This window comes from Ochlerotatus camptorhynchus, unplaced genomic scaffold (assembly GCF_037179485.1).
Source record: "Ochlerotatus camptorhynchus isolate MF236.1 unplaced genomic scaffold, CSIRO-AGI_Acam_v1.1 ptg000577l, whole genome shotgun sequence".
In the NCBI taxonomy this organism is placed as follows: domain Eukaryota; kingdom Metazoa; phylum Arthropoda; class Insecta; order Diptera; family Culicidae; genus Ochlerotatus; species Ochlerotatus camptorhynchus.
Window position 1 is genome coordinate 343,138 of NW_027041058.1, and position 21,364 is coordinate 364,501.

A 21,364-nucleotide genomic window follows, 5' to 3' on the forward strand; every position below is an offset into this window, starting at 1 on the left:
GGTGCGCGGCTTGCAGACACTATACTGTCGTCTCTGTCCATCAAGGTCTCGAAGCGGTTTTTCTGGACGTACTCCAAGGACGTGCTCTGCTGGTTAGGATCTGACCATCGGCGATACAGCCAATTTGTCGCCTTCCGGGTCAGCGAGATCCTAGAGTCGACGGAGATTAGTAAATGGCAGTGGGTTCCAACGAAGCTGAACGTGGCAGATGATGGAACAAAGTGGGCACGAACTCCAGATTTATTTATCTGCATAAAGTCGCTGGTTCAGGGGGCCAGAATTCCTTTGGCGAGAACAACAGGAGTGGCCTGTCTCACCAGGCTTCGGAAAAACTACCGACGAAGAGCTGCGCCCACACTTGCTATTCCACGAATCAACAACAAAACCAGTTATCGATCCACAATACTTCTCTCACTGGAGTCCTCTGCTTCGTCGCACAACGTACGTCCTCCGGTACGTTCAGAACCTGAAGCGGTCCACAAGAAAGGAACAACGTGTCAATGGGTCGCTAACTCAGCAGGAACTGGTTAGAGCTGAAAACTACTTGTTCCGCCTAGCACAGTCCGAAGGTTACGCGGACGAGATCGCCACGCTGGCAGCGGGATATCACCAAACGAGTCCACAAGGAAGGATCATTCGAAACAACCCACTCTTTCTTAGTGCCTTCCTCGACGCGTGCGCATTCGTCGATCATGATGCTGCTGAACCCATTATTCTTCCTCGTCGTCATCAAGTCACCCGACTAATCATAGCTGAGGCCCATGAGTGGTTCAACCACCAGAACCACGCAACGATTGTCAACGAGCTCCTGCAACGGTACCGCATTCCTCGGCTGAAAGCGACCTACAACGCTGTTCGGAAAGACTGTCAGCAGTGCAAGAATGACCTAGCAAAACCACTTCCTCCGATGATGGGTGATCTTCCGCAGTCACGCCTGGCTACATTCAGTCGTCCCTTCACCTACATGGGCGTGGATTATTTCGGTCCAATATTAGTATCGGTGGGCCGACATTCTGAAAAACGGTGGGGGGTTCTCGCGACCTGTCTGACCACACGCGCCATCCACTTGCAGATCGCTCACACACTGACCACCGACTCCTGCGTAATGGCAATTCGAAACGTCATGGCTAGGAGAGGAGTTCCTGCTGTGATCTACAGCGACCGTGGGACCAACTTTCAGGCGACAATCGAGCTACTCGATCAAAACAGACTGGCCAGCGAGTTCACTACGAGTCGTACCCAGTGGACATTTATTCCACCGGTTTCGCCACACATGGGGTGAGCATGGGAACGGCTGATCCGTAGCGTGAAGCAAAACCTAGCTAAGGTACAACCTAGCAGACTACCGACCGACGAAGTGTTGCAGAATGCGATGGTGTAGGTTGAAAACATCGTCAACTCTCGACCATTGACGGACCTTCCCGTAGACGGTGATGAGTCACCCGTGTGAACTAGACTCTGCATCAAAATTGGGTTCTTCAAGTGGTCCACCAGCCTGGCCGCTTTGAGATGCTGAGTAAACTCTTCGACGGCACTTCCGGACTCGATCACCGACTCCAAACTCTCCGAGATTGGTCCCTCTAGCTGCTGGATCTTTGTCGCCAATCTGGTTGACAGGATCTCCGGATTCCCGAACCTCTTCCTCAGCTTCTCGATGATCAACGGCACGTTCTCCGGCAAAAGCAGACGATTTCGAACCGTATCCAATGCTTTCCCCTTCAGAGCATCCTGTAGACGGACCAAATTCTCTGCGTTGGTGAATCCACAGGACTGGTTTGCCTGCTCGTCGCTACTCGGAAACACCTGTCGAGACGCTATCTGGAGCCGTGTTAGTCCCTCCGCAACCACTTTATCGCCTTTGTAGTCCCCACCGTCGAGGATTGACTTTATTGCTTCATCATCTTTCTCGAAAGACGGACGTGGCACTCATTCTTGTGAACTTACAATGGATTAGGTCCTAAGTAACATTCTCAGATTCTCCTCGTCGCCAACTTCATGACATTAATCGTAGTTTTATCATTCATGATGATCATGATGATTCATGATTTAAATTCTCCATCAAGATTTGATGAACGTTACATTATACAAGGCTTTAGTCAGATTAATGGTACATTTTGGCTAAGTTGGGCAAAATATGCCACGTTCCTTCTTCTGCCGTCGATGAAACAATCAGCAACCGATTTGTCGTGATTTTTTACATAAGAGTAGCTAGTTTTTAAGGCCAATATAAGATCCATTTTATGGCTCTATTTTGCCCACTGTGTCATTTCTGAATATTGGGTAAAACAAGCGTCTTTCCGAAAATATTCAAAATTGGCAAAAGTTTGCATTTGAATTTTTGTACCGTCAGGAATCCTTATTGCCGTTAGATTATAATTAATGATAACGAATTGCATTGTAGATTAATGATCAAAAAAGTTCGATTATTCAATAATTTCGATTAATCATAAAATCATGACAAATTTCTGCCCTTAACTCTACTCACCGACTCGCAGTGGAATTGACGCTGGTATTACTCCTGGATCTCCGCGAGATGATGGAATCACCGCAGTTGACCACCGTCCCCTTGCTGATGGAGAAGTGCCTCAACCGGTACAGGTCATCACTTTGCCTGGGATTGTACGGCCGCTCAGGTAAGGAACAGACGCGGGGCCTCGCATGGTCCGGGACTGCCAATTATCCGCAAAAGAAAAAAAAAACACACACACAAACCACATCACGATCCAACGTTTGCTTGACTGTCACACTGACTGTTTGTATTATCTTACTGGGCAATTCCAAAAAGTTGGACGTCCTCCGTTGCCGACCACGGGCGGAAGCCTGGAATGCCAACGGGCCAACGTCCTCGTTGGAAAACACCGACGTATTGGAAGCCCCACTTTTCACCGAGTCCCGCGAACCCTTTCGGCTGGCCAGGTAGGCAAGGCCACCCCCCTTGTGGCTGCTTCGCCGCCGGCCCTTTCTCCCCGGAACGGGTCCCATCGTCGTCATTGCCGTCGCTTCTGCCGTCGTCTGTGTCAAATCGCTGGCCGATTTGTGATAATTCAACGACACCACGCTGTCCGAACACGTGCGATCCAGCGTCGAGTGGGAGTTGCGAAGGACCTGTCGTCGGGAAATGTGTGCATTAGTAGTGTGGGAGTTTATTATAGAGTTCGATTGTCAACAAAACGTGCCCCTCGCATCAGTAAAGGCGTGAGGGGCGGAGTAACAAAATGTACATTTGCGGTCGATGTGGGGACGGTTCACTCTACCTGATAGCCGGGATTGGACGTGATGTTGATCTCACTGTTGAGCTGCCGGTGAGAGTGCCGAGGCGAATGGCTGGGTGATTTGGCCGCCCTTGAACTGCTGCTGGCGTTCGACCCGTCCAGGATCGGTTCACTGGAAGTGCGTTTATCGGTTAGTCGACCGTCATAAATACGTAAATATGGAGCCGCTTGATAATTGGTACTTACTTTTCGAGGGAGTTTTCCGGCGTTTTGCTGGGGTAAATTCGTTTCTTCTTACGATCTATGTCATGATTATCGAGTGATATGCTATTGGAGGAGTCCTCTTTGGACACAGTCGGGTAGCAGTACTCGAAGCGCTTGTCTGAAAAAAAAGGTTAACCAATCAGTCAGGGCAATTAGTTACGGTTCTATAAACTCGACCGCTCTTACGTTCGAATCGTGGACTAATGGCACCGTACTCGTACTGCACGCCGGAGGAGGAGGTATGCGACGACGATGGGCAATAGTCGAACATGCTATTGGCCTCCCGGTCGTCTTCGGTGGTTTTGATGATTTTTGGGCTCGCCGGAAGCGACGCACGACTCGGCCAGGAGTCGGCATGGGTCTTTTTTAGGTCCTTGCGGGTGGGGCGGGTTTCTTCCATGACTTTTTGGGTTGCTTTTTGTGTGTGTGGGTGATGTTCTACATGTTCCCGAGCTGATAGGAATTAATTTTGCTCTCGGTTTTACCTGCAAACGAACGATAGGAAAACCGCATTAAATTTGGTATTCTATGGCATATTCGTACCTTACGGACAACTAAGCATCTGCTTTGAGGTTATCTAGTGGGGTTTTATTGTAGTCTGTTTTACTTGTTTTCCCTCGAGAGCAATCCAACAGAAGCATCCATAAGGGTTATTGAACAAAGGCGTGTGTAAATATTGTGTGATAGGATAGGAGGTAGAAGTTTTGTCTGTTAATGTCGGTGAAGATGTTGGCTAATAAGATAGATATTAGGAAAATAATATGCCGTTAAGGTCGTAGTTCGTGGAGACAACAATTTGTCGGGTGCTCAACTGACATTTTTATCAATCCAATGGAACAGAGTTGGGTGAGGGGTAAATGGAAATATTATGATTTTAAGCTAGTAAGTATCGTTCTGTCCTCCAGCAAGGCTTGATGGTGATGAACGTAGTAACAAGTTTACGAAGAAAGAACATTGAACAAATCGATTTAAAGTTTTGGTTGGGCCACCAGCCGATAAATAAAGGATTTTGGAATATTTTATACTGGGAAATCCGGATATAAAAATTTCGAGCATCTGAACACCGCTCTTTTCGCGATTAGAGCCATATTTACGGAGATAAATCGATTTAAAGTTTTGGTTGGGCCACCAGCCGATAAATAAAGGATTTTGGAATATTTTATACTGGGAAATCCAGATTTAAAAATTTCGAGCATCTGAACACCCCTCTTTTCGCGATAAGAGCCATATTTACGGAGATAAATCGATTTAAAGTTTTGGTTGGCCCACCAGCCAATAAATGAAGGATTTTGGAATATTTTATACTGGGAAATCCGGATTTAAAAATTTCGAGCATCTAAACACCCCTCTTTTCGCGATTAGAGCCATATTTACGGAGATAAATCGATTTAAAGTTTTGGTTGGCCCACCAGCCGATAAATGAAGGATTTTGGAATATTTTATACTGGGAAATCCGGATTTAAAAATTTCGAGCATCTGAACACCCCTCTTTTCGCGATTAGAGCCATATTTACGGAGATAAATCGATTTAAAGTTTTGGTTGGCCCACCAGCCGATAAATGAAGGATTTTGGAATATTTTATACCGTGAAATCCAGATATAAAAATTTCGAGCATCTGAACACCCCTTTTTTTCGCGATTAGAGCCATATTTATGGAGATAAATCGATTTAAAGTTTTGGTTGGCCCACCAGCCGATAAATAAAGGATTTCTAAATATTTTATACTGGGAAATCCGGATATAAAAATTTCGAGCATCTGAACACCCCTCTTTTCGCGATTAGCGCCATATTTACGGAGATAAATCGATTTAAAGTTTTGGTTGGCCCACCAGCCGATAATTAAAGGGTTTTGGAATATTTTATACTGGGAAATCCGGATTTAAAAATTTCGAGCATCTAAACACCCCTCTTTTCGCGATTAGAGCCATATTTACGGAGATAAATCGATTTAAAGTTTTGGTTGGCCCACCAGCCGATAAATGAAGGATTTTGGAATATTTTATACTGGGAAATCCGGATTTAAAAATTTCGAGCATCTGAACACCCCTCTTTTCGCGATTAGAGCCATATTTACGGAGATAAATCGATTTAAAGTTTTGGTTGGCCCACCAGCCGATTAATAAAGGATTTTGGAATATTTTATTCAGGGAAATCCGAATATAAAAATTTCGAGCATCTGAACACCCCTCTTTTCGCGATTAGAGCCATATTTACGGAGATAAATCGATTTAAAGTTTTGGTTGGCCCAACAGCCGATTAATAAAGGATTTTGGAATATTTTATACTGTGAAATCCGGATATAAAAATTTCGAGCATCTGAACACCCCTCTTTTCGCGATTAGAGCCATATTTACGGAGATAAATCGATTTAAAGTTTTGGTTGGCCCACCAGCCGATAATTAAAGGATTTTGGAATATTTTATTCAGGGAAATCCGGATATAAAAATTTCGAGCATCTGAACACCGCTCTTTTCGCGATTAGAGCCATATTTACGGAGATAAATCGATTTAAAGTTTTGGTTGGGCCACCAGCCGATAAATAAAGGATTTTGGAATATTTTATACTGGGAAATCCAGATTTAAAAATTTCGAGCATCTGAACACCCCTCTTTTCGCGATTAGAGCCATATTTATGGAGATAAATCGATTTAAAGTTTTGGTTGGCCCACCAGCCGATAAATAAAGGATTTTGGAATATTTAATTCAGGGAAATCCGAATATAAAAATTTCGAGCATCTGAACACCCCTCTTTTCGCGATTAGAGCCATATTTACGGAGATAAATCGATTTAAAGTTTTGGTTGGCCCACCAGCCGATAAATTAAGGATTTTGGAATATTTTATACTGGGGAATCTGGATATAAAAATTTCGAGCATCTGAACACCCCTCTTTTCGCGATAAGAGCCATATTTACGGAGATAAATCGATTTAAAGTTTTGGTTGGCCCACCAGCCGATAAATAAAGGATTTTGGAATATTTTATTCAGGGAAATCCGAATATAAAAATTTCGAGCATCTGAACACCCCTCTTTTCGCGATTAGAGCCATATTTACGGAGATAAATCGATTTAAAGTTTTGGTTGGCCCACCAGCCGATAAATGAAGGATTTTGGAATATTTTATACTGGGGAATCCGGATATAAAAATTTCGAGCATCTGAACACCCCTCTTTTCGCGATTAGAGCCATATTTACGGAGATAAATCGATTTAAAGTTTTGGTTGGCCCACCAGCCAATAAATGAAGGATTTTGGAATATTTTATACTGGGAAATCCGGATATAAAAATTTCGAGCATCTGAACACCCCTCTTTTCGCGATTAGAGCCATATTTACGGAGATAAATCGATTTAAAATTTTGGTTGGCCCACCAGCCGATAAATGAAGGATTTTGGAATATTTTATACTGGGAAATCCGGATATAAAAAATTCGAGCATCTGAACACCCCTCTTTTCGCGATTAGAGCCATATTAACGGAGATAAATCGATTTAAAGTTTTGGTTGGCCCACCAGCCGATAAATAAAGGATTTTTAAATCTTTTATACTGGGAAATCTGGATATAAAAATTTCGAGCATCTGAACACCCCTCTTTTCGCGATAAGAGCCATATTTACGGAGATAAATCGATTTAAAGTTTTGGTTGGCCCAACAGCCGATTAATAAAGGATTTTGGAATATTTTATACTGTGAAATCCGGATATAAAAATTTCGAGCATCTGAACACCCCTCTTTTCGCGATTAGAGCCATATTTACGGAGATAAATCGATTTAAAGTTTTGGTTGGGCCACCAGCCGATAAATAAAGGATTTTGGAATATTTTATACTGGGAAATCCGGATATAAAAATTTCGAGCATCTGAACACCGCTCTTTTCGCGATTAGAGCCATATTTACGGAGATAAATCGATTTAAAGTTTTGGTTGGGCCACCAGCCGATAAATAAAGGATTTTGGAATATTTTATACTGGGAAATCCAGATTTAAAAATTTCGAGCATCTGAACACCCCTCTTTTCGCGATAAGAGCCATATTTACGGAGATAAATCGATTTAAAGTTTTGGTTGGCCCACCAGCCAATAAATGAAGGATTTTGGAATATTTTATACTGGGAAATCCGGATATAAAAATTTCGAGCATCTGAACACCCCTCTTTTCGCGATTAGAGCCATATTTACGGAGATAAATCGATTTAAAATTTTGGTTGGCCCACCAGCCGATAAATGAAGGATTTTGGAATATTTTATACTGGGAAATCCGGATATAAAAAATTCGAGCATCTGAACACCCCTCTTTTCGCGATTAGAGCCATATTAACGGAGATAAATCGATTTAAAGTTTTGGTTGGCCCACCAGCCGATAAATAAAGGATTTTTAAATCTTTTATACTGGGAAATCCGGATATAAAAATTTCGAGCATCTGAACACCCCTCTTTTCGCGATTAGAGCCATATTTATGGAGATAAATCGATTTAAAGTTTTGGTTGGCCCACCAGCCGATAAATGAAGGATTTTGGAATATTTTATACTGGGAAATCCGGATATAAAAAATTCGAGCATCTGAACACCCCTCTTTTCGCGATTAGAGCCATATTAACGGAGATAAATCGATTTAAAGTTTTGGTTGGCCCACCAGCCGATAAATAAAGGATTTTTAAATCTTTTATACTGGGAAATCTGGATATAAAAATTTCGAGCATCTGAACACCCCTCTTTTCGCGATAAGAGCCATATTTACGGAGATAAATCGATTTAAAGTTTTGGTTGGCCCAACAGCCGATTAATAAAGGATTTTGGAATATTTTATACTGTGAAATCCGGATATAAAAATTTCGAGCATCTGAACACCCCTCTTTTCGCGATTAGAGCCATATTTACGGAGATAAATCGATTTAAAGTTTTGGTTGGGCCACCAGCCGATAAATAAAGGATTTTGGAATATTTTATACTGGGAAATCCGGATATAAAAATTTCGAGCATCTGAACACCGCTCTTTTCGCGATTAGAGCCATATTTACGGAGATAAATCGATTTAAAGTTTTGGTTGGGCCACCAGCCGATAAATAAAGGATTTTGGAATATTTTATACTGGGAAATCCAGATTTAAAAATTTCGAGCATCTGAACACCCCTCTTTTCGCGATAAGAGCCATATTTACGGAGATAAATCGATTTAAAGTTTTGGTTGGCCCACCAGCCAATAAATGAAGGATTTTGGAATATTTTATACTGGGAAATCCGGATATAAAAATTTCGAGCATCTGAACACCCCTCTTTTCGCGATTAGAGCCATATTTACGGAGATAAATCGATTTAAAATTTTGGTTGGCCCACCAGCCGATAAATGAAGGATTTTGGAATATTTTATACTGGGAAATCCGGATATAAAAAATTCGAGCATCTGAACACCCCTCTTTTCGCGATTAGAGCCATATTAACGGAGATAAATCGATTTAAAGTTTTGGTTGGCCCACCAGCCGATAAATAAAGGATTTTTAAATCTTTTATACTGGGAAATCCGGATATAAAAATTTCGAGCATCTGAACACCCCTCTTTTCGCGATTAGAGCCATATTTATGGAGATAAATCGATTTAAAGTTTTGGTTGGCCCACCAGCCGATAAATGAAGGATTTTGGAATATTTTATACTGGGAAATCCGGATATAAAAAATTCGAGCATCTGAACACCCCTCTTTTCGCGATTAGAGCCATATTAACGGAGTTAAATCGATTTAAAGTTTTGGTTGGCCCACCAGCCGATAAATAAAGGATTTTTAAATCTTTTATACTGGGAAATCCGGATATAAAAATTTCGAGCATCTGAACACCCCTCTTTTCGCGATTAGAGCCATATTTATGGAGATAAATCGATTTAAAGTTTTGGTTGGCCCACCAGCCGATAATTAAAGGGTTTTGGAATATTTTATACTGGGAAATCCGGATATAAAAATTTCGAGCATCTGAACACCCCTCTTTTCGCGATTAGAGCCATATTTACGGAGATAAATCGATTTAAAGTTTTGGTTGGCCCACCAGCCGATAAATGAAGGATTTTGGAATATTTTATACTGGGAAATCCGGATATAAAAAATTCGAGCATCTGAACACCCCTCTTTTCGCGATTAGAGCCATATTAACGGAGATAAATCGATTTAAAGTTTTGGTTGGCCCACCAGCCGATAAATAAAGGATTTCTAAATATTTTATACTGGGAAATCCGGATATAAAAATTTCGAGCATCTGAACACCCCTCTTTTCGCGATAAGAGCCATATTTACGGAGATAAATCGATTTAAAGTTTTGGTTGGCCCACCAGCCGATAATTAAAGGGTTTTGGAATATTTTATACTGGGAAATCCGGATTTAAAAATTTCGAGCATCTAAACACCCCTCTTTTCGCGATTAGAGCCATATTTACGGAGATAAATCGATTTAAAGTTTTGGTTGGCCCACCAGCCGATAAATGAAGGATTTTGGAATATTGTATACTGGGAAATCCGGATTTAAAAATTTCGAGCATCTGAACACCCCTCTTTTCGCGATTAGAGCCATATTTACGGAGATAAATCGATTTAAAGTTTTGGTTGGCCCACCAGCCGATAAATGAAGGATTTTGGAATATTTTATACTGGGAAATCCGGATATAAAAATTTCGAGCATCTGAACACCCCTCTTTTCGCGATTAGAGCCATATTTACGGAGATAAATCGATTTAAAGTTTTGGTTGGCCCACCAGCCGATAAATGAAGGATTTTGGAATATTTTATACTGGGAAATCCGGATATAAAAATTTCGAGCATCTGAACACCCCTCTTTTCGCGATTAGAGCCATATTTACGGAGATAAATCGATTTAAAGTTTTGGTTGGCCCACCAGCCGATTAATAAAGGATTTTGGAATATTTTATTCAGGGAAATCCGAATATAAAAATTTCGAGCATCTGAACACCCCTCTTTTCGCGATTAGAGCCATATTTACGGAGATAAATCGATTTAAAGTTTTGGTTGGCCCAACAGCCGATAAATGAAGGATTTTGGAATATTGTATACTGGGAAATCCGGATTTAAAAATTTCGAGCATCTGAACACCCCTCTTTTCGCGATTAGAGCCATATTTACGGAGATAAATCGATTTAAAGTTTTGGTTGGCCCACCAGCCGATAAATGAAGGATTTTGGAATATTTTATACTGGGAAATCCGGATATAAAAATTTCGAGCATCTGAACACCCCTCTTTTCGCGATTAGAGCCATATTTACGGAGATAAATCGATTTAAAGTTTTGGTTGGCCCACCAGCCGATTAATAAAGGATTTTGGAATATTTTATTCAGGGAAATCCGAATATAAAAATTTCGAGCATCTGAACACCCCTCTTTTCGCGATTAGAGCCATATTTACGGAGATAAATCGATTTAAAGTTTTGGTTGGCCCACCAGCCGATAAATGAAGGATTTTGGAATATTTTATACTGGGAAATCCGGATATAAAAATTTCGAGCATCTGAACACCCCTCTTTTCGCGATTAGAGCCATATTTACGGAGATAAATCGATTTAAAGTTTTGGTTGGCCCACCAGCCGATTAATAAAGGATTTTGGAATATTTTATTCAGGGAAATCCGAATATAAAAATTTCGAGCATCTGAACACCCCTCTTTTCGCGATTAGAGCCATATTTACGGAGATAAATCGATTTAAAGTTTTGGTTGGCCCACCAGCCGATTAATAAAGGATTTTGGAATATTTTATTCAGGGAAATCCGAATATAAAAATTTCGAGCATCTGAACACCCCTCTTTTCGCGATTAGAGCCATATTTACGGAGATAAATCGATTTAAAGTTTTGGTTGGCCCAACAGCCGATAAATGAAGGATTTTGGAATATTGTATACTGGGAAATCCGGATTTAAAAATTTCGAGCATCTGAACACCCCTCTTTTCGCGATTAGAGCCATATTTACGGAGATAAATCGATTTAAAGTTTTGGTTGGCCCACCAGCCGATAAATGAAGGATTTTGGAATATTTTATACTGGGAAATCCGGATATAAAAATTTCGAGCATCTGAACACCCCTCTTTTCGCGATTAGAGCCATATTTACGGAGATAAATCGATTTAAAGTTTTGGTTGGCCCACCAGCCGATTAATAAAGGATTTTGGAATATTTTATTCAGGGAAATCCGAATATAAAAATTTCGAGCATCTGAACACCCCTCTTTTCGCGATTAGAGCCATATTTACGGAGATAAATCGATTTAAAGTTTTGGTTGGCCCAACAGCCGATAAATGAAGGATTTTGGAATATTGTATACTGGGAAATCCGGATTTAAAAATTTCGAGCATCTGAACACCCCTCTTTTCGCGATTAGAGCCATATTTACGGAGATAAATCGATTTAAAGTTTTGGTTGGCCCACCAGCCGATAAATGAAGGATTTTGGAATATTTTATACTGGGAAATCCGGATATAAAAATTTCGAGCATCTGAACACCCCTCTTTTCGCGATTAGAGCCATATTTACGGAGATAAATCGATTTAAAGTTTTGGTTGGCCCACCAGCCGATTAATAAAGGATTTTGGAATATTTTATTCAGGGAAATCCGAATATAAAAATTTCGAGCATCTGAACACCCCTCTTTTCGCGATTAGAGCCATATTTACGGAGATAAATCGATTTAAAGTTTTGGTTGGCCCACCAGCCGATAAATGAAGGATTTTGGAATATTTTATACTGGGAAATCCGGATATAAAAATTTCGAGCATCTGAACACCCCTCTTTTCGCGATTAGAGCCATATTTACGGAGATAAATCGATTTAAAGTTTTGGTTGGCCCACCAGCCGATTAATAAAGGATTTTGGAATATTTTATTCAGGGAAATCCGAATATAAAAATTTCGAGCATCTGAACACCCCTCTTTTCGCGATTAGAGCCATATTTACGGAGATAAATCGATTTAAAGTTTTGGTTGGCCCAACAGCCGATAAATGAAGGATTTTGGAATATTGTATACTGGGAAATCCGGATTTAAAAATTTCGAGCATCTGAACACCCCTCTTTTCGCGATTAGAGCCATATTTACGGAGATAAATCGATTTAAAGTTTTGGTTGGCCCACCAGCCGATAAATGAAGGATTTTGGAATATTTTATACTGGGAAATCCGGATATAAAAATTTCGAGCATCTGAACACCCCTCTTTTCGCGATTAGAGCCATATTTACGGAGATAAATCGATTTAAAGTTTTGGTTGGCCCACCAGCCGATTAATAAAGGATTTTGGAATATTTTATTCAGGGAAATCCGAATATAAAAATTTCGAGCATCTGAACACCCCTCTTTTCGCGATTAGAGCCATATTTACGGAGATAAATCGATTTAAAGTTTTGGTTGGCCCAACAGCCGATTAATAAAGGATTTTGGAATATTTTATACTGTGAAATCCGGATGTAAAAATTTCGAGCATCTGAACACCCCTCTTTTCGCGATTAGAGCCATATTTACGGAGATAAATCGATTTAAAGTTTTGGTTGGCCCACCAGCCGATAAATGAAGGATTTTGGAATATTTTATACTGGGAAATCCGGATATAAAAATTTCGAGCATCTGAACACCCCTCTTTTCGCGATTAGAGCCATATTTACGGAGATAAATCGATTTAAAGTTTTGGTTGGCCCACCAGCCGATTAATAAAGGATTTTGGAATATTTTATTCAGGGAAATCCGAATATAAAAATTTCGAGCATCTGAACACCCCTCTTTTCGCGATTAGAGCCATATTTACGGAGATAAATCGATTTAAAGTTTTGGTTGGCCCAACAGCCGATTAATAAAGGATTTTGGAATATTTTATACTGTGAAATCCGGATGTAAAAATTTCGAGCATCTGAACACCCCTCTTTTCGCGATTAGAGCCATATTTACGGAGATAAATCGATTTAAAGTTTTGGTTGGCCCACCAGCCGATAAATGAAGGATTTTGGAATATTTTATACTGGGAAATCCGGATATAAAAATTTCGAGCATCTGAACACCCCTCTTTTCGCGATTAGAGCCATATTTACGGAGATAAATCGATTTAAAGTTTTGGTTGGCCCACCAGCCGATTAATAAAGGATTTTGGAATATTTTATACTGTGAAATCCGGATATAAAAATTTCGAGCATCTGAACACCCCTCTTTTCGCGATTAGAGCCATATTTACGGAGATAAATCGATTTAAAGTTTTGGTTGGCCCAACAGCCGATTAATAAAGGATTTTGGAATATTTTATACTGTGAAATCCGGATATAAAAATTTCGAGCATCTGAACACCCCTCTTTTCGCGATAAGAGCCATATTTACGGAGATAAATCGATTTAAAGTTTTGGTTGGCCCACCAGCCGATAATTAAAGGATTTTGGAATATTTTATACTGGGAAATCCGGATTTAAAAATTTCGAGCATCTGAACACCCCTCTTTTCGCGATTAGAGCCATATTTACGGAGATAAATCGATTTAAAGTTTTGGTTGGCCCACCAGCCGATAAATAAAGGATTTTGGAATATTTTATACTGGGAAATCCGGATTTAAAAATTTCGAGCATCTGAACACCCCTCTTTTCGCGATAAGAGCCATATTTACGGAGATAAATCGATTTAAAGTTTTGGTTGGCCCACCAGCCGATAATTAAAGAGTTTTGGAATATTTTATACTGGGAAATCCGGATTTAAAAATTTCGAGCATCTGAACACCCCTCTTTTCGCGATTAGAGCCATATTTACGGAGATAAATCGATTTAAAGTTTTGGTTGGCTCACCAGCCGATAAATGAAGGATTTTGGAATATTTTATACTGGGAAATCCGGATATAAAAATTTCGAGCATCTGAACACCCCTCTTTTCGCGATTAGAGCCATATTTACGGAGATAAATCGATTTAAAGTTTTGGTTGGCTCACCAGCCGATAAATGAAGGATTTTGGAATATTTTATACTGTGAAATCCGGATATAAAAATTTCGAGCATCTGAACACCCCTCTTTTCGCGATTAAAGCCATATTAACGGAGATAAATCGATTTAAAGTTTTGGTTGGCTCACCAGCCGATAAATGAAGGATTTTGGAATATTTTATACTGGGAAATCCGGATATAAAAATTTCGAGCATCTGAACATCCCTCTTTTCGCGATTAGAGCCACATTTACGGAGATAAATCGATTTAAAGTTTTGGTTGGCCCACCAGCCGATAAATGAAGGATTTTGGAATATTTTATACTGGGAAATCCGGATATATAAATTTCGAGCATCTGAACACCCCTCTTTTCGCGATTAGAGCCATATTTACGGAGATAAATCGATTTAAAGTTTTGGTTGGCCCACCAGCCGATAAATGAAGGATTTTGGAATATTTTATACTGGGAAATCCGGATATAAAAATTTCGAGCATCTGAACACCCCTCTTTTCGCGATTAGAGCCATATTTACGGAGATAAATCGATTTAAAGTTTTGGTTGGCCCACCAGCCGATTAATAAAGGATTTTGGAATATTTTATACTGGGAAATCCGGATTTAAAAATTTCGAGCATCTGAACACCCCTCTTTTCGCGATTAAAGCCATATTAACGGAGATAAATCGATTTAAAGTTTTGGTTGGCCCACCAGCCGATAAATGAAGGATTTTGGAATATTTTATACTGGGAAATCCGGATATAAAAATTTCGAGCATCTGAACACCCCTCTTTTCGCGATTAGAGCCATATTTACGGAGATAAATCGATTTAAAGTTTTGGTTGGCCCACCAGCCGATAAATGAAGGATTTTGGAATATTTTATACTGGGAAATCCGGATATAAAAATTTCGAGCATCTGAACACCCCTCTTTTCGCGATTAGAGCCATATTTACGGAGATAAATCGATTTAAAGTTTTGGTTGGCCCACCAGCCGATAAATGAAGGATTTTGGAATATTTTATACTGGGAAATCCGGATTTAAAAATTTCGAGCATCTGAACACCCCTCTTTTCGCGATTAAAGCCATATTAACGGAGATAAATCGATTTAAAGTTTTGGTTGGCTCACCAGCCGATAAATGAAGGATTTTGGAATATTTTATACTGGGAAATCCGGATATAAAAATTTCGAGCATCTGAACACCCCTCTTTTCGCGATTAGAGCCATATTTACGGAGATAAATCGATTTAAAGTTTTGGTTGGCCCACCAGCCGATTAATTAAGGATTTTGGAATATTTTATACTGGGAAATCCGGATTTAAAAATTTCGAGCATCTGAACACCCCTCTTTTCGCGATTAAAGCCATATTAACGGAGATAAATCGATTTAAAGTTTTGGTTGGCCCACCAGCCGATAAATGAAGGATTTTGGAATATTTTATACTGGGAAATCCGGATATAAAAATTTCGAGCATCTGAACACTCCTCTTTTCGCGATTAGAGCCATATTTACGGAGATAAATCGATTTAAAGTTTTGGTTGGCCCACCAGCCGATTAATAAAGGATTTTGGAATATTTTATACTGGGAAATCCGGATTTAAAAATTTCGAGCATCTGAACACCCCTCTTTTCGCGATTAAAGCCATATTAACGGAGATAAATCGATTTAAAGTTTTGGTTGGCCCACCAGCCGATAAATGAAGGATTTTGGAATATTTTATACTGGGAAATCCGGATATAAAAATTTCGAGCATCTGAACACCCCTCTTTTCGCGATTAGAGCCATATTTACGGAGATAAATCGATTTAAAGTTTTGGTTGGCCCACCAGCCGATAAATGAAGGATTTTGGAATATTTTATACTGGGAAATCCGGATATAAAAATTTCGAGCATTTGAACATCCCTCTTTTCGCGATTAGAGCCACATTTACGGAGATAAATCGATTTAAAGTTTTGGTTGGCCCACCAGCCGATAAATGAAGGATTTTGGAATATTTTATACTGGGAAATCCGGATTTAAAAATTTCGAGCATCTGAACACCCCTCTTTTCGCGATTAAAGCCATATTAACGGAGATAAATCGATTTAAAGTTTTGGTTGGCTCACCAGCCGATAAATGAAGGATTTTGGAATATTTTATACTGGGAAATCCGGATATAAAAATTTCGAGCATCTGAACACCCCTCTTTTCGCGATTAGAGCCATATTTACGGAGATAAATCGATTTAAAGTTTTGGTTGGCTCACCAGCCGATAAATAAAGGATTTTGGAATATTTTATACAGGGAAATCCGGATATTAAAATTTCGAGCATCTGAACACCCCTCTTTTCGCGATTAGAGCCATATTTACGGAGATAAATCGATTTAAAGTTTTGGTTGGCCCACCAGCCGATAAATAAAGGATTTTGGAACTACATGTGTATCTTAAAAGCGAACTGGAATTCTAAATAGAGCTAGAATTAGGGCGGAACAGCCTTTGTAAACAATGACTTCTCTTGTTGATGTTTTGGAATTCACGTCACGCCTACACAAACCAACATATCCATCGGGTGGAGAAGTTTTCCTCTACTCGAGGAAGTCATTGTTTAAAAAGCTGGTTCGGCTAATTCCAGCTCTATCTAGATTTGACAAGGCGATCCCGTATGAACTTGTCAAAATTATAAACGAAAACAAACACGTTGAATTGAAACAAAGCAAACCTTCTGCCAACTTGCACAATGCGCACTAAAGATATTCATTGAAAATAAAAGATAATATCAATAAGGGGCTGTTCATAAACTACGTAGACAGTTTAGGGGGGGGGGTGACAATTATCCACGGTCCATACAAATTTTAAAATTTTTGTATGGACAATTGTCTACGCAGGGGGAGAGGGGGGCGTCGAGAATCCCAAAAAAAAACTGTCTGCGTAGTTTATGAGCAGCCCCTAAGGTGATCCAAAAGATGTTTCTCAGTGGAACTAACAGCTAGAAATCTAGAGTGTGCGGGTGATCAGGTGTTAATGGTGCTGAATGTAAACATAAACAAAGCAGAAATTCATATGAGAATAAACTGTCAGTTCTACTGTGATCGGTCAAAAGTTCTTGGTAACTAACTCTCTCTTTCCTAGCCCTATACCTGTCTAATTTAAGTCGATAGATGTGTAGATATTGCAAACTGCATTCAAAGGCTTATGGAAAATAAACTCTAGCTCTAGACTCCCCGACCGATTATTTTCAATGAGGTCGCAAATGATAGGGAAAGGCCTCTACTTGCATGCTTGCATGCATGCTAATGCTTCCGGCAACGTGGGGCTTTAGGTAGTGATGAAACGTCGCTAGAACTATTCCACAACCGTAGACAGTACATGAGCAAGTCAAGCGCGCACTTTTTTGCCTGTAGATTTGAAGACATACTTTAAATCGCCTCGTACATCGTACGGGTTAGGCTACCCTCTTCTAAGACCATTCAATAGCTAATAAATTATCACATTAAAGCTGCATGTTAGATAGCATTTCCAACCAACTCTGAAAATCGCAAACTTCGCGTATGAAGTAACATAAAAACGCTTTGAATGTTTATTAGCTGCTGTTATTCAATTCGACTGACAAGCTGAATAATAGTTGTATAAATGCTGAATAGACGCTACTCATACATCATAAGCTGTCAAAACACTTTTGCCTGTCGCTGAATTCACAGCTTTTATGCAACTGCTTTACAACACGAAAGTGCAAAAAATAAGCTTAAATTGCTGAAAATGTTTGTTGGGGTGAGTACCAACGGATTCAGACAAAGATGTTTCTTTCGCGAGTCTCCATTCTCAGTTTGTCCTCTCTAAAAAGTCATAAATCATCCCACTAATGCATCACCCCACTGAAATCACTCCGCTAAGGTATCATCTGGAAAAAACAGGGTCCCAAGCCTCATAATTCAAACCTCAAACAAGATCCTTCCACGCAGAAGATAATCATTCACGGATGGCTGCTTCCCCAGTCCTCAGCCCAAGCACGCTCCGGGAATGTGTCTAGAGAGCTAATTATTTTCCGCTTTGAACCTTCATCCGGGCGTGAATCCCTGATGCGGGCCTTCGTATATCCACCATCAAATCCTACCAGATGGAATGAAATTTCTGCAACAAATCCCAGCTCCCGAATAAAAATGCGAACCGTTTTGTCTCCACATGGCGAACGAACAGAAACAGGCCTATAAATATAACCCGTGGCAATTTTGATAATACCCGTAATACCCATCATCGCAATAAACGGTAAATCCGCGTGCAGGCGCCATTTCCTGCGGCTGTCGTCGTCGTCGTCGTCCTCCTCCTCGTCGTTGTCCTGATATGAATTCCTTTTGAAGCACGAACGAGGAAGCGTAATTCGAGGTGGTGTGGGTTTGTGGGTAATAGCAATCAGGGCGAGAGCACCCGGTTTTGGGGCCCGCTGACACGCTGTCCCGTGGTGATATGGACCCGCACGGAAAACATTTATCTCGCTTATATGTTCATTGTCTTGTGCGTGTCTACGGGTAGTATTCCGAACTAAGGTCCAAAATCAGGTCTCAATCTTCATTTCTATCGTCCTGCCCCTTCAGGGCATGGGGATGCGGTTTGTTATGTGTTATGATTGATAACATTACTCTTACTCACCGACGTCGTCATCTGCTTGGGCTCGAAGGAAAATATGTCGATTTTACATTGATAGCTTGTTTGTGCCTTCTTGGAGGGTTTCGACTGATATGGGATCAATTAGGAGGTACACATTTTTCGCCGGGAAAAGGATCGCTTGGCTTGGGTTTCATAAATTCATCCCTAAGTCGCCTAAATCCCAGCAATCCTATGTTCTTCCGAAACGTCATATCCAAAAGCGACGTGCATCTTAATACGTCACGTAGCGGCAATCATACTTTTTTCTCCGACCCACATTCGTGACCCAATAATCATCGGGCTTTGTGCTTGATTAAGTCGACGGCAGTTCCATTTTTACTGTCACGAAATGTATCACTTTTCCGATGTTGGATGCGTGGGGAGGACAAACCGAAAATCAATTATCAACATGTAATTGGATCCGAGACCGACGACGATGACGACAACGATAACAACAACGAAGGGTGACTCGTTGAAACTTCGAAACGGCTCATACAATGAGTGGGGGTTGGACGGGCGTGGAGAATAAGCAAAAATACTCCCACATCCGCCGTCCAGTCCCTGATGAATGGAGAACCGAGAAAATAGAAAAGGTGCTAAAAAGGACAACGAGTGGAGGGCTGCCACTACGGGTTTAGCCTGAGAGGCGTGCAATTAATTGTGTAACAACAAGGTTCCTGTGTAAAAGTCGCCTGTTGAACGTTGAGTCGTGATTTAGCCTGGACCTGAATGCTCGGTTTCCGCAGTCGTTTATTACTAATAATCCAGAAAGCGATAGGATGGGATGTTCTGCACCGAAAAGTTGCACCCAACGAAAATATAAGTCACAAGACGTGGCAGTTTGTGGCACGGTTGTTGTTTGCCGGCTTTCCCGATGTTTGGTGGGAAAATGAGGCGTGAAAAGTGTTTTGTCGCTTGGGTGGCTTTTCGTCATTTCACCGGAAGTATTCTAATTACATTTTTTTTTTTTTTCGAGGAGACGGTAAGTTGACAGCTGTTTGTTTGTTTTCTACTGCAATTTCCTGAAAGTATTTTTTGAGGTGAACGGAGCTGTTGACCAAGAACGGGTGTGTACTGAGAACTGAAGAGTAGAAGAAAAGCAGTAGAAGGACGAAATATTTTTGGAAAGACGGAGGGGTTTCCTTGTTGTGCCTATTTCACTTAATTTCGGGGAATGTTTTTCTCAAGTGAGACTTCCCACTGTTGGGTCAAACACTTCGGATTTCAGTTACACGTGTTCGATGGAAAGCGTCGTTTCTGATTCTAAGGAATCAACACATTTGAAAAATTAATTGGGTTCATTGACCCCCTTAAATGGATTTCCGTTGATAGCAATAGGATTGAGTTCATAATAAGCTTTATCGAATTCAACGCATGTTGGGATTGATAAAACCACCCTAGGAACTGTTTTACAGCACCAGCGTAATGTCAATGTACCCCGAAAATTCTGGAACTCTGGTTCTGTCAAATCGAATAATGGAGGAGTTCTCGGCAACCACAAAATTTCGACTAGAATGGGGTATACTTATAGATTTAGTAGAATAATGAGAGAGAGAAGGATTAGTAATTTCCTTTTAATTCCACTACCTTATTTGCTTATCCTTGACAGATACGCGTATTTCGTCTGTGCAGACTTCTTGTACTCGACTAGTCGATTAGATGGGCCGGATTTCCCAGTATAAAATATTCCAAAATCCTTCATTTATCAGCTGGTGGGCCAACCAAAACATTAAATCGATTTATTTCCGTAAATATGGCTCTAATCCCGAAAAGAGGGGTGTTCAGATGCTCGAAATTTTTATATCCGAATTTCCCAGTATAAAATATTCCAAAATCCTTTATTTATCGGCTGGTGGGCAAACCAAAACTTTAAATCGATTAATCTCCGTAAATATGGCTCTAATCGCGAAAAAAGGGGTGTTCAGATGCTCGAAATTTTTATATTCAGATTTCCCAGTATAAAATATGCCAAAATGCTTTATTTATCGGCTGGTGGGCCAACCAAAACTTAAAATCGATTCCACTTATCAGCTGGTGGGCCAACCAAAACTTTAAATCGATTTATCTCCGTTAATATGGCTCTAATCGCGAAAAGAGGTGTGTTCAGACGCTCGAAATTTTTATATCCGGATTTCCCAGTATATAATAAAGGGTGATACGGTCAAAATTTGGTCAAGGGAAAAATCAAATTAAATTTCTTTTTCAAGTTCAATTAGTATAAAATTCAGGAAAAATATTCAGTTAGGCTTCCGCTTTTCCAAATCCGAATTGCCGGGCCTTACGCTTGACCCCTGCCATCAGATTTTGTACAGCCACCTTGTCCACCTTCTTCGCCGCAGAAA

At 40.5% G+C, this 21,364-nt stretch overlaps 1 protein-coding gene across 1 annotated transcript in view; it reads right to left on the bottom strand.

The window, feature by feature from the left end:
* The window catches only part of Rgk2 (Rad, Gem/Kir family member 2), a 92,884-nt gene that overhangs the window by 39,138 nt on the left and 32,382 nt on the right, over nucleotides 1–21,364 (bottom strand). The window contains exons 2-6 of the mRNA XM_065236914.1: nucleotides 3,663–3,961; nucleotides 3,459–3,594; nucleotides 3,255–3,384; nucleotides 2,769–3,105; nucleotides 2,486–2,669 (exon numbers count right to left, since the gene is read on the bottom strand). Of these exons, the coding sequence (XP_065092986.1) occupies nucleotides 2,486–2,669; nucleotides 2,769–3,105; nucleotides 3,255–3,384; nucleotides 3,459–3,594; nucleotides 3,663–3,876 (1,001 nt within the window). The 5' untranslated portion in view covers nucleotides 3,877–3,961. The remainder of the gene's footprint in view (nucleotides 1–2,485; nucleotides 2,670–2,768; nucleotides 3,106–3,254; nucleotides 3,385–3,458; nucleotides 3,595–3,662; nucleotides 3,962–21,364) is intronic.